General features: G+C 40.9%; 3 protein-coding genes across 3 annotated transcripts; all 3 read right to left on the minus strand.

Annotated features, from left to right (window-relative positions):
• Positions 1-2,762: 2,762 nt before the first annotated feature.
• Positions 2,763-4,279, minus strand: LOC122722414 (polygalacturonase-like). Its single transcript, XM_043953111.1, has 3 exons — positions 4,145-4,279; positions 3,742-4,050; positions 2,763-3,671 (listed from the first exon to the last, which is right to left on the minus strand). The coding sequence occupies exons 1-3, from the start codon at positions 4,277-4,279 to the stop codon at positions 3,042-3,044; spliced, it is 1,074 nt and encodes a 357-aa protein (XP_043809046.1). The 3' UTR covers positions 2,763-3,041.
• Positions 4,280-6,816: 2,537 nt separating this feature from the next.
• On the minus strand, positions 6,817-9,467 carry LOC122722415 (exopolygalacturonase-like). The gene is made up of 6 exons (XM_043953112.1): positions 9,379-9,467; positions 9,099-9,264; positions 8,798-8,907; positions 7,920-7,989; positions 7,517-7,825; positions 6,817-7,446 (listed from the first exon to the last, which is right to left on the minus strand). The coding sequence occupies exons 1-6, from the start codon at positions 9,465-9,467 to the stop codon at positions 6,817-6,819; spliced, it is 1,374 nt and encodes a 457-aa protein (XP_043809047.1).
• A 43-nt stretch (positions 9,468-9,510) lies between these two features.
• On the minus strand, positions 9,511-11,354 carry LOC122722416 (polygalacturonase ADPG2-like). The gene is made up of 4 exons (XM_043953113.1): positions 11,275-11,354; positions 10,402-10,471; positions 10,255-10,308; positions 9,511-9,807 (listed from the first exon to the last, which is right to left on the minus strand). Exons 1-4 carry the CDS (start codon positions 11,352-11,354, stop codon positions 9,511-9,513), a joined length of 501 nt encoding a protein of 166 aa, XP_043809048.1.
• Between the last annotated feature and the right edge of the window lie 200 nt (positions 11,355-11,554).

The raw sequence follows: 11,554 nt of genomic DNA on the forward strand, positions 1-11,554 counted from the left end.
CCAAACAACTAGAATATAACTCTAAAAACATCCCCAAAAAAACCCCCCCCTAAAACACCTCAAAACATCCATGCAAAACATGCAAAGAAAGGCTGGACAGGGCACTTTCGGCGGCAGGTTCGGCGGCTGAAAGTCCCTCCAGAGCCGAAAGTCAGGCAGGTTCGGCGGCCGAAACTCCCAGACAGAGGCGAAACTCATGCATGTTCGGTGGCACTTTCGGCGGCCGAAACTCCCCAAAAGAGACGAAAGTCTCCTTTCGGGGGCAAGCTTCGGCAGCCGAAGGCTGCTTCCACAAGAGGGTTCGGCGGCCGAACCTAGTTTCTCCCAAAGGGCAGAAACTTGGTTCAAACATGCACAAATGCCTCCAAACTCATACCATCATGCATTTAGCTCATTCAAATCATGCAAATATACATACATTGTCTCCTAGGGGCTTCAAACTACCTTAAACCCCAACTACAACACACAACAACAACACATTGCTCAAAAACACAACATAAGCTCATAAACCTAACCATAAGCTAAACATGCATTCTACCCCATAGATCTTCATAAAACTTACTTAAAACATTCAATGAGCTTAAGATCGGCTCTTACCTCTTGAAGATCGAGAGAGAGACGACCTAAACTCGGAGATGGGAGAGATTTGAGTTCTTGAACCTCAAAGCTCCAAAACTTGCTCAAAACTTGCAAATCTTCAAAACAAAGCAAAAACTTGTGAAAATCTTGAAAGATCTGAAGGAAAGGACTCAAGATTGGTGAGGAACGGCGGAGAGCTCACCTTGGCCGACAATGGGGAGAAAAGCTCGCCCATTTTCCGCTAAGGGACCCTTTTATAGTGGCTGGCCAGGCCACGTTCGGGGGCCGAACGTGCCTCCGCATGCATGCCATGTTCGGCGGCCGAACTTGGACTTCCCTCACTTATGCCTTCGGGGGCCTAAGGCACACCCGAAATGCCTGCATGTTCGGCGGCCGAACCTGGGTTTTCCTCCAAAGTTGTTTCCATGCAAAAACTCATTTCCATCTTGCTTAAAACCATAAAACACATTAAAACATTTTATGAAAATATGGTTTTACCCTTCTAGAGGTCTCCGACATTCGAGATTCCACCGGACGGTAGGAATTCCGATACCGGAGTCTAGCCGAGTATTACATCCACAGCCTCCGACGCAAACAAGCTCTTCCAGTCCTCCTTTGCAGTCAAGCCAAGAGAAACACCTACCAGAATCTGAAGATTGTAAGAATGACCTACTTGAACAAATCTTCCTTGCTCAATCTGATGAACCATGGTATGCAAACATGGTAAACTACTTGGCCACAGGTAACTTGCCTTCTGACATGCCCAAGCATACCAAAGACAAGATAAAGAAAGATGCCAGATACTATGTTTGGGATGAGCCATATTTGTGGAAGCATTGTGCTGACCAAATGATAAGAAGATGTATTCCTGATCAAGAAATAGCTTCTGTGCTTACTTTTTGTCATTCATATAGTTGTGGTGGACACTTTGGTCCACGAAAGACTACCCACAAGATACTTGAAAGCGGCCTATTCTGGCCCACTATTTTTCGAGATGCTTTTCTGTTTTGCAGATCATGTGCTAGGTGTCAACAAACTGAAAATCTGAACAAAAGAAATCAAATGCCACAAAATCCCACCATGGTCTGTGAGGTATTTGATGTTTGGGGCATAGACTTCATGGGCCCATTCCCACCATCTTTTGGATACACCTACATCATCCTTGCAGTGGATTATATATCCAAATGGGTGGAAGCTAGAGCAACAAAAACTGATGATGCCAAGGCAGTAGTAGACTTTGTGAAAACCCACATCTTTGCCAGACATGGGGTACCAAAGGCAATCATCAGTGATAGAGGGATCCATTTTTGCATCAAAGTAGTGGAAAGCCTTCTCAGAAGGCACAATGTGATCCATAGAACATCCACAGCATATCACCCTCAGACAAATGGGCAAGCTAAAGTATCCAATAGAGAAATCAACCCATCAAATGAATAAGTTTTTATTAAACGAGTTTCTTAGGTTCCCGATAATAAGTTTTAAATGAGCAGCCCTAATTTCATGAGTCTCTTATTTCGCAAACCTTTCTAAAAAAACCGCATTTTGTTTCCCGCGGCCCAGTTTCTTTTCTCATTTGAGCCGAAAATGTTGCGTTGCATCGCATCCATTACATTGGATTACGCTGAAGGAGTTCATGATATGCTGTAGTGTTAAATTTTCTTTTGTCGATTTCATCACCGCACTGTGCAACGAAACTCAACAAATTCTTTAGGGAGTGGATTGTGTAAATCTAGCATCAAATTGAGTTCAGCACCAAAGAATACGCATATCTTTTCTTCTCATGGACAATGTGTGCCTTTGAGTGGAAATTTTAATACGATTACTCTATCGTGATGAAAATAACGTTCAAAACTGTACGAAAAATCTATAAAAAGCCTGAAAATTCGGACAGAATAATTTTTTCTAGGGTCGAAACTTGGCCAAACTGCCTTCGACTGTAATCTCATGTTTTCTGTTGTCAGTTTAATCACCGCACGACGAGGCGAAACCCGACGAGTGAGCGAGCAGATTGAATAGAAAATGGAAAAACAAAAAAGACAAAGAGCAACATGCGAGTATCTTGGCCGTCTACCCACGCAGTAACCTATATAAAAGGAAACTTTGAAGTGTCTCGTTTCATTTGGTAAAACTTACAACTTGAAATATGCTCATCTCCTCGATAATCCATGTATCGCGGCTAGGAGCTGCGAGGTTTGAGCGTTGACAATACTAGCAAATGGTTGGAGTCAATTTTCCCTTAAGTGTGGGTTTAACATTTGCACACAAGGATTTTACAGGGCCTTCCTTTCCTCCGTACGTCAAGTTAATGTCAGCGAGCTCGACCTTCTGGCATGGAAAACTGCTGCTGCAATTAAGTCGAACAGCTACTGCGGTCGCTGAAGAGCCCCTAATATTCTTGAAGGTGACGTTGGAGATCTTAACTTTTGACGGAAGCTGAAACAAACATCAGAAACGGCAAAGGGTTACAGAAATTTCATGTTGCGGGCATATTTGTCCACGGACAATGCATTAAGAGACTCTTTCATTTTCATTTCTTTTCGCGTTACCTTTGGATTGCACTGATTCCATGGGCAGTACATTTGATCTATAATGATAGGGTTGCGGACATTTTTCATCATAATATCCTCGAAATGCATATCAGAGGCCATGCCACCATGTAATGCCGGCCATGTCTTAATTCTCACTCCATTGTCGGTGTCATAGAAGGTGCAGTTCCTTACGAAAATTCCGGAGACAAATTCATCAGTGGTCTTCCCTAAACTTCCCACGCTAATGCCATGTCCATGTCCACATCGTACATTTGTGATCCTTATTTGTTCGCTGGCACCACCAATGGAGATGCAGTCATCGCCGGTGGCAATATTTGAATTAATAATGTTGATCCCGTTTGAATGCCCGATGTGAATTCCATCTGTATTGACGCTATCTCCTGGTGCAGTGATCGTGAAGCGATCGAAAGTAAGGTTTTTGCCACCTAGAAGATTGACATGGAAATTCTTACTATCGAGCGATGTTACGTCCTGAACTACGCTGTTGGTGATGAAGTCAAACCGCAAGCTCTGGCGTGTTTTTAAAGGGACAAGAAGCACATAAAGGAAACGTTATTAATCATCTTACAAAGCAGTATGATACATGCACAATATACGATTCAATTAAACTTACAACTGGAAGTCTCTTGCATTTTGGATTTCGACCGCAGTTATTTTGCTTCCAAGCCACTTGCCCTTGTCCGTCGAAGGTTCCACCACCGGATAATTTGAATTGATCAATGTATGCAAAAGTAATCCAGCTGTCCTTGGCATAACTGCTAGGGTTTATCGGTGCCAATAAGGTTCCTTGGACTTGAAGCTCCATGGCTCCCTTGCATGGACCATTTAAGTCAGTTAAACCTATGGAATATGTTCCTTTGGGTACTACAACTATGTTGGAACCCTTTGCTGAACAAGCCTCTTTCCACGCGCCCAATAATGCCTGAAAAGGAAAAAAAAAAGGGAGATGAAAGTTCAGTTAAAATGAGGTATAAGAAAATCACGGCGAAATTAAAAATTAGGAATCGTCAGCACACCTTGCTAATATCTGACTTGCCATCGGCTTTACCACCATAATTTTTCACATCAAATACGGCAGATTGAACTCTACCAGCAAAAACAAACAATAATAGCAAAGATGTCAGGGAAAAATACGTCTCCAGGGTCGTCATCTTCATGAAGCCTTTTCTTTTCTAAGTTCTTTCGTAAAATGCGCGGCAAATTAGAATGGATTTCTCCTTGTTTGCAAAAGCTTTTATATCTAAGCAATTATCTAAAGTTACCGGATTTTATAACGGAGGGAAGTTATTTACGTGTAACTTTTGTTCTATTATTGGAAATTGTTTTGTCGCTTTTTAATAAAAAGCATAACAGAGAAATACCGACTAACGTCTAACCTATAAGTAGATATTGTCTTGTTTTTCATTCGTTTGCAGCAAAACTTATCTTTACGTCTAAGCCTTTCATACTGATATAGCGATTTCTTACTTGTTCATGACAAGCACCCTCCAACGCCAATAGTAGATTTTCATTTGTCTCGCACCGTGCAATATTCCAAAATATTGCATAAAAAAAATAGAATTCACATAAGTAGAAATCGCATGCACTTTTTATGAGCCGCGTCACGTTTCCTTTTAAAGAAAAGGAAACGGAGCAACTATTAATCGTGACACATACTCACAGTGACTTCCTTTCTTGAAGAGATTTTAAGTGATGATGCTTGAGTAGATCCTAAATCATAGCACGGGTAGATTTATTCGCTTCACAGAATATTCTATTTTCATAAAATTAGTGCCATGTACCTTCTAAATTCATAATCGGTCCTTGAATCTTTTGAAAATTGCCCTTAGCATGCAATAAAAAAAAAATTTAAAGACGTTAAAAAAACCTAATGAGAAAATGTATTTTTCACCGAAGAGATTTCAACGCCTCAATATGTCGTGCAGTGACACAAAGTGAGCTAAAATGAAAAGCAAAATAGGCGACGCACATATTCACGGGGTTCGACAATATGTCGATGTGATAGAGCTTGTGCATTTTTTATTCCAAAACTTTGAGCTTATTGACCAACGAGCACCCGGGCTAGCTTGGTGATGCAGTCGGAAAATAGAGCTGTGCTGTTATTGGTTAAACCTGCAAGAATGAGAACGTGAGGTGATGGGTGCCCACGGCAGCCACTCCGACGCTCAACTCAATAAGCCTGAAGAGAAAAGCGAGAGAAAGGAATTGCTCATAACTTGAACAGTATAAAAGAACATCGTACCTTTGCCTCTCTGGTCGTTCTCCTTTAATACTGTAAGAAGACAGAGATAAATATAGCATTTTCTGATAATCCAATGATGATGTGATCGTTTGCTTGATCAGGGATATCGCCGGCTAATAGGTCGGTGATCCCGCGACTATAGCCATAATGGGTATACGCGGGACTGTGCCTGATAATGATAACTTTGTGCCGAGACTCATCTTATCCAGGGGAGGGCCAGTTATGCTAATAAACAGGGTGTTGAGGTGTGCGGGCCTTCCTTTCCTAGAGTGGGGCCGCGCTACCCACTCATCAGATCTTGCCACGTGGACCTATTATGTGTTGACAACTCATGCCTTTCTTTGGGCGACCCTTGTGCAGCATCACGTGGACCTATTATGTGTTGAAATTCTCACAGCACCTCGACCCATCAAATGAATAAGTTTTTATTAAACGAGTTTCTTAGGTTCCCGATAATAAGTTTTAAATGAGCAGCCCTAATTTCATGAGTCTCTTATTTCGCAAACCTTTCTAAAAAAACCGCATTTTGTTTCCCGCGGCCCAGTTTCTTTTCTCATTTGAGCCGAAAATGTTGCGTTGCATCGCATCCATTACATTGGATTACGCTGAAGGAGTTCATGATATGCTGTAGTGTTAAATTTTCTTTTGTCGATTTCATCACCGCACTGTGCAACGAAACTCAACAAATTCTTTAGGGAGTGGATTGTGTAAATCTAGCATCAAATTGAGTTCAGCACCAAAGAATACGCATATCTTTTCTTCTCATGGACAATGTGTGCCTTTGAGTGGAAATTTTAATACGATTACTCTATCGTGATGAAAATAACGTTCAAAACTGTACGAAAAATCTATAAAAAGCCTGAAAATTCGGACAGAATAATTTTTTATAGGGTCGAAACTTGGCCAAACTGCCTTCGACTGTAATCTCATGTTTTCTGTTGTCAGTTTAATCACCGCACGACGAGGCGAAACCCGACGAGTGAGCGAGCAGATTGAATAGAAAATGGAAAAACAAAAAAGACAAAGAGCAACATGCGAGTATCTTGGCCGTCTACCCACGCAGTAACCTATATAAAAGGAAACTTTGAAGTGTCTCGTTTCATTTGGTAAAACTTACAACTTGAAATATGCTCATCTCCTCGATAATCCATGTATCGCGGCTAGGAGCTGCGAGGTTTGAGCGTTGACAATACTAGCAAATGGTTGGAGTCAATTTTCCCTTAAGTGTGGGTTTAACATTTGCACACAAGGATTTTACAGGGCCTTCCTTTCCTCCGTACGTCAAGTTAATGTCAGCGAGCTCGACCTTCTGGCATGGAAAACTGCTGCTGCAATTAAGTCGAACAGCTACTGCGGTCGCTGAAGAGCCCCTAATATTCTTGAAGGTGACGTTGGAGATCTTAACTTTTGACGGAAGCTGAAACAAACATCAGAAACGGCAAAGGGTTACAGAAATTTCATGTTGCGGGCAGATTTGTCCACGGACAATGCATTAAGAGACTCTTTCATTTTCATTTCTTTTCGCGTTACCTTTGGATTGCACTGATTCCATGGGCAGTACATTTGATCTATAATGATAGGGTTGCGGACATTTTTCATCATAATATCCTCGAAATGCATATCAGAGGCCATGCCACCATGTAATGCCGGCCATGTCTTAATTCTCACTCCATTGTCGGTGTCATAGAAGGTGCAGTTCCTTACGAAAATTCCGGAGACAAATTCATCAGTGGTCTTCCCTAAACTTCCCACGCTAATGCCATGTCCATGTCCACATCGTACGTTTGTGATCCTTATTTGTTCGCTGGCACCACCAATGGAGATGCAGTCATCGCCGGTGGCAATATTTGAATTAATAATGTTGATCCCGTTTGAATGCCCGATGTGAATTCCATCTGTATTGACGCTATCTCCTGGTGCAGTGATCGTGAAGCGATCGAAAGTAAGGTTTTTGCCACCTAGAAGATTGACATGGAAATTCTTACTATCGAGCGATGTTACGTCCTGAACTACGCTGTTGGTGATGAAGTCAAACCGCAAGCTCTGGCGTGTTTTTAAAGGGACAAGAAGCACATAAAGGAAACGTTATTAATCATCTTACAAAGCAGTATGATACATGCACAATATACGATTCAATTAAACTTACAACTGGAAGTCTCTTGCATTTTGGATTTCGACCGCAGTTATTTTGCTTCCAAGCCACTTGCCCTTGTCCGTCGAAGGTTCCACCACCGGATAATTTGAATTGATCAATGTATGCAAAAGTAATCCAGCTGTCCTTGGCATAACTGCTAGGGTTTATCGGTGCCAATAAGGTTCCTTGGACTTGAAGCTCCATGGCTCCCTTGCATGGACCATTTAAGTCAGTTAAACCTATGGAATATGTTCCTTTGGGTACTACAACTATGTTGGAACCCTTTGCTGAACAAGCCTCTTTCCACGCGCCCAATAATGCCTGAAAAGGAAAAAAAAAAGGGAGATGAAAGTTCAGTTAAAATGAGGTATAAGAAAATCACGGCGAAATTAAAAATTAGGAATCGTCAGCACACCTTGCTAATATCTGACTTGCCATCGGCTTTACCACCATAATTTTTCACATCAAATACGGCAGATTGAACTCTACCAGCAAAAACAAACAATAATAGCAAAGATGTCAGGGAAAAATACGTCTCCAGGGTCGTCATCTTCATGAAGCCTTTTCTTTTCTAAGTTCTTTCGTAAAATGCGCGGCAAATTAGAATGGATTTCTCCTTGTTTGCAAAAGCTTTTATATCTAAGCAATTATCTAAAGTTACCGGATTTTATAACGGAGGGAAGTTATTTACTTGTAACTTTTGTTCTATTATTGGAAATTGTTTTGTCGCTTTTTAATAAAAAGCATAACAGAGAAATACCGACTAACGTCTAACCTATAAGTAGATATTGTCTTGTTTTTCATTCGTTTGCAGCAAAACTTATCTTTACGTCTAAGCCTTTCATACTGATATAGCGATTTCTTACTTGTTCATGACAAGCACCCTCCAACGCCAATAGTAGATTTTCATTTGTCTCGCACCGTGCAATATTCCAAAATATTGCATAAAAAAAATAGAATTCACATAAGTAGAAATCGCATGCACTTTTTATTTCATCACCGCACTGTGCAACGAAACTCAACAAATTCTTTAGGGAGTGGATTGTGTAAATCTAGCATCAAATTGAGTTCAGCACCAAAGAATACGCATATCTTTTCTTCTCATGGACAATGTGTGCCTTTGAGTGGAAATTTTAATACGATTACTCTATCGTGATGAAAATAACGTTCAAAACTGTACGAAAAATCTATAAAAAGCCTGAAAATTCGGACAGAATAATTTTTTCTAGGGTCGAAACTTGGCCAAACTGCCTTCGACTGTAATCTCATGTTTTCTGTTGTCAGTTTAATCACCGCACGACGCGAAACCCGACGAGTGAGCGAGCAGATTGAATAGAAAATGGAAAAAACAAAAAGACAAAGAGCAACATGCGAGTATCTTGGCCGTCTACCCACGCAGTAACCTATATAAAAGGAAACTTTGAAGTGTCTCGTTTCATTTGGTAAAACTTACAACTTGAAATATGCTCATCTCCTCGATAATCCATGTATCGCGGCTAGGAGCTGCGAGGTTTGAGCGTTGACAATACTAGCAAATGGTTGGAGTCAATTTCCCTTAAGTGTGGGGTTTAACATTTGCACACAAGGATTTTACAGGGCCTTCCTTTCCTCCGTACGTCAAGTTAATGTCAGCGAGCTCGACCTTCTGGCATGGAAAACTGCTGCTGCAATTAAGTCGAACAGCTACTACTACTTGCGGTCGCTGAAGAGCCCCTAATATTCTTGAAGGTGACGTTGGAGATCTTAACTTTTGACGGAAGCTGAAACAAACATCAGAAACGGCAAAGGGTTTACAGAAATTTCATGTTGCGGGCAGATTTGTCCACGGACAATGCATTAAGAGACTCTTTCATTTTCATTTCTTTTCGCGTTACCTTTGGATTGCACTGATTCCATGGGCAGTACATTGATCTATAATGATAGGGTTGCGGACATTTTTCATCATAATATCCTCGAAATGCATATCAGAGGCAGAGGGCCTGCCACCATGTAATGCCGGCCATGTCTTAATTCTCTCCTCCATTGTCGGTGTCATAGAGGTGCAGTTCCTTACGAAAATTCCGGAGACAATTCATCAGTGGTCTTCCTAAACTTCCCACGCTAATGCCATGTCCTGTCCACATCGTACGTTTGTGATCCTTATTTTGTTCGCTGGCACCACCAATGGAGATGCAGTCATCGCCGTTGGCAATATTTGAATTATAATGTTGATCCCGTTTGAATGCCCGATGTGAAATTCCATCTGTATTGACGCTATCTCCTGGTGCAGTGATCGAAGCGATCGAAAGTAAGGTTTTTGCCACCTAGAAGATTGACATGGAAATTCTTACTATCGAGCGATGTTACGTCCTGAACTACGCTGTTGGTGATGAAGTCAACCGCAAGCTCTGGCGTGTTTTTAAAGGGACAAGAAGCACATAAAGGAAACGTTATTAATCATCTTACAAAGCAGTATGATACATGCACATATACGATTCAATTAAACTTACAACTGGAAGTCTCTTCTTGCATTTTGGATTTCGACCGCAGTTATTTTGGCTTCCAAGCCCACTTGCCCTTGTCCGTCGAAGGTTCCACACCACCGGATAATTTGAATTGATCAATGTATGCAAAATTAATCCAGCTGTCCTTGGCATAACTGCTAGGGTTTATCGGTGCCAATAAGGTTCCTTGGACTTGAAGCTCCATGGCTCCCTTGCATGGACCATTTAAGTCAGTTAACCTATGGAATATGTTCCTTTGGGTACTACAACTATGTTGGAACCCTTTGCTGAACAAGCCTCTTTCCACGCGCCCAATAATGCCTGAAAAGGAAAAAAAAAAGGGAGATGAAAGTTCAGTTAAAATGAGGTATAAGAAAATCACGGCGAAATTAAAATTAGGAATCGTCAGCACACCTTGCTAATATCTGACTTGCCATCGGCTTTACCACCATAATTTTTCACATCAAATACGGCAGATTGAACTCTACCAGCAAAAACAAACAAATAGCAAAGATGTCAGGGAAAAATACGTCTCCAGGGTCGTCATCTTCATGAAGCCTTTTCTTTTCTAAGTTCTTTCGTAAAATGCGCGGCAAATTAGAATGGATTTCTCCTTGTTTGCAAAAGCTTTTATATCTAAGCAATTATCTAAAGTTACCGGATTTTATAACGGAGGGAAGTTATTTACTTGTAACTTTTGTTCTATTATTGGAAATTGTTTTGTCGCTTTTTAATAAAAAGCATAACAGATAAATACCGACTAACGTCTAACCTATAAGTAGATATTGTCTTGTTTTTCATTCGTTTGCAGCAAAACTTATCTTTACGTCTAAGCCTTTCATACTGATATAGCGATTTCTTACTTGTTCATGACAAGCACCCTCCAACGCCAATAGTAGATTTTCATTTGTCTCGCACCGTGCAATATTCCAAAATATTGCATAAAAAAAATAGAATTCACATAAGTAGAAATCGCATGCACTTTTTATGAGCCGCGTCACGTTTCCTTTTAAAGAAAAGGAAACGGAGCAACGATTAATCGTGACACATACTCACAGTGACTTCCTTTCTTGAAGAGATTTTAAGTGATGATGCTTGAGTAGATCCTAAATCATAGCACGGGTAGATTTATTCGCTTCACAGAATATTCTATTTTCATAAAATTAGTGCCATGTACCTTCTAAATTCATAATCGGTCCTTGAATCTTTTGAAAATTGCCCTTAGCATGCAATAAAAAAAAAATTTAAAGACGTTAAAAAAACCTAATGAGAAAATGTATTTTTCACCGAAGAGATTTCAACGCCTCAATATGTCGTGCAGTGACACAAAGTGAGCTAAAATGAAAAGCAAAATAGGCGACGCACATATTCACGGGGTTCGACAATATGTCGATGTGATAGAGCTTGTGCATTTTTTATTCCAAAACTTTGAGCTTATTGACCAACGAGCACCCGGGCTAGCTTGGTGATGCAGTCGGAAAATAGAGCTGTGCTGTTATTGGTTAAACCTGCAAGAATGAGAACGTGAGGTGATGGGTGCCCACGGCAGCCACTCCGACGCTCAACT

Source organism: Manihot esculenta, chromosome 18, assembly GCF_001659605.2.
Source record: "Manihot esculenta cultivar AM560-2 chromosome 18, M.esculenta_v8, whole genome shotgun sequence".
NCBI lineage: Eukaryota > Viridiplantae > Streptophyta > Magnoliopsida > Malpighiales > Euphorbiaceae > Manihot > Manihot esculenta.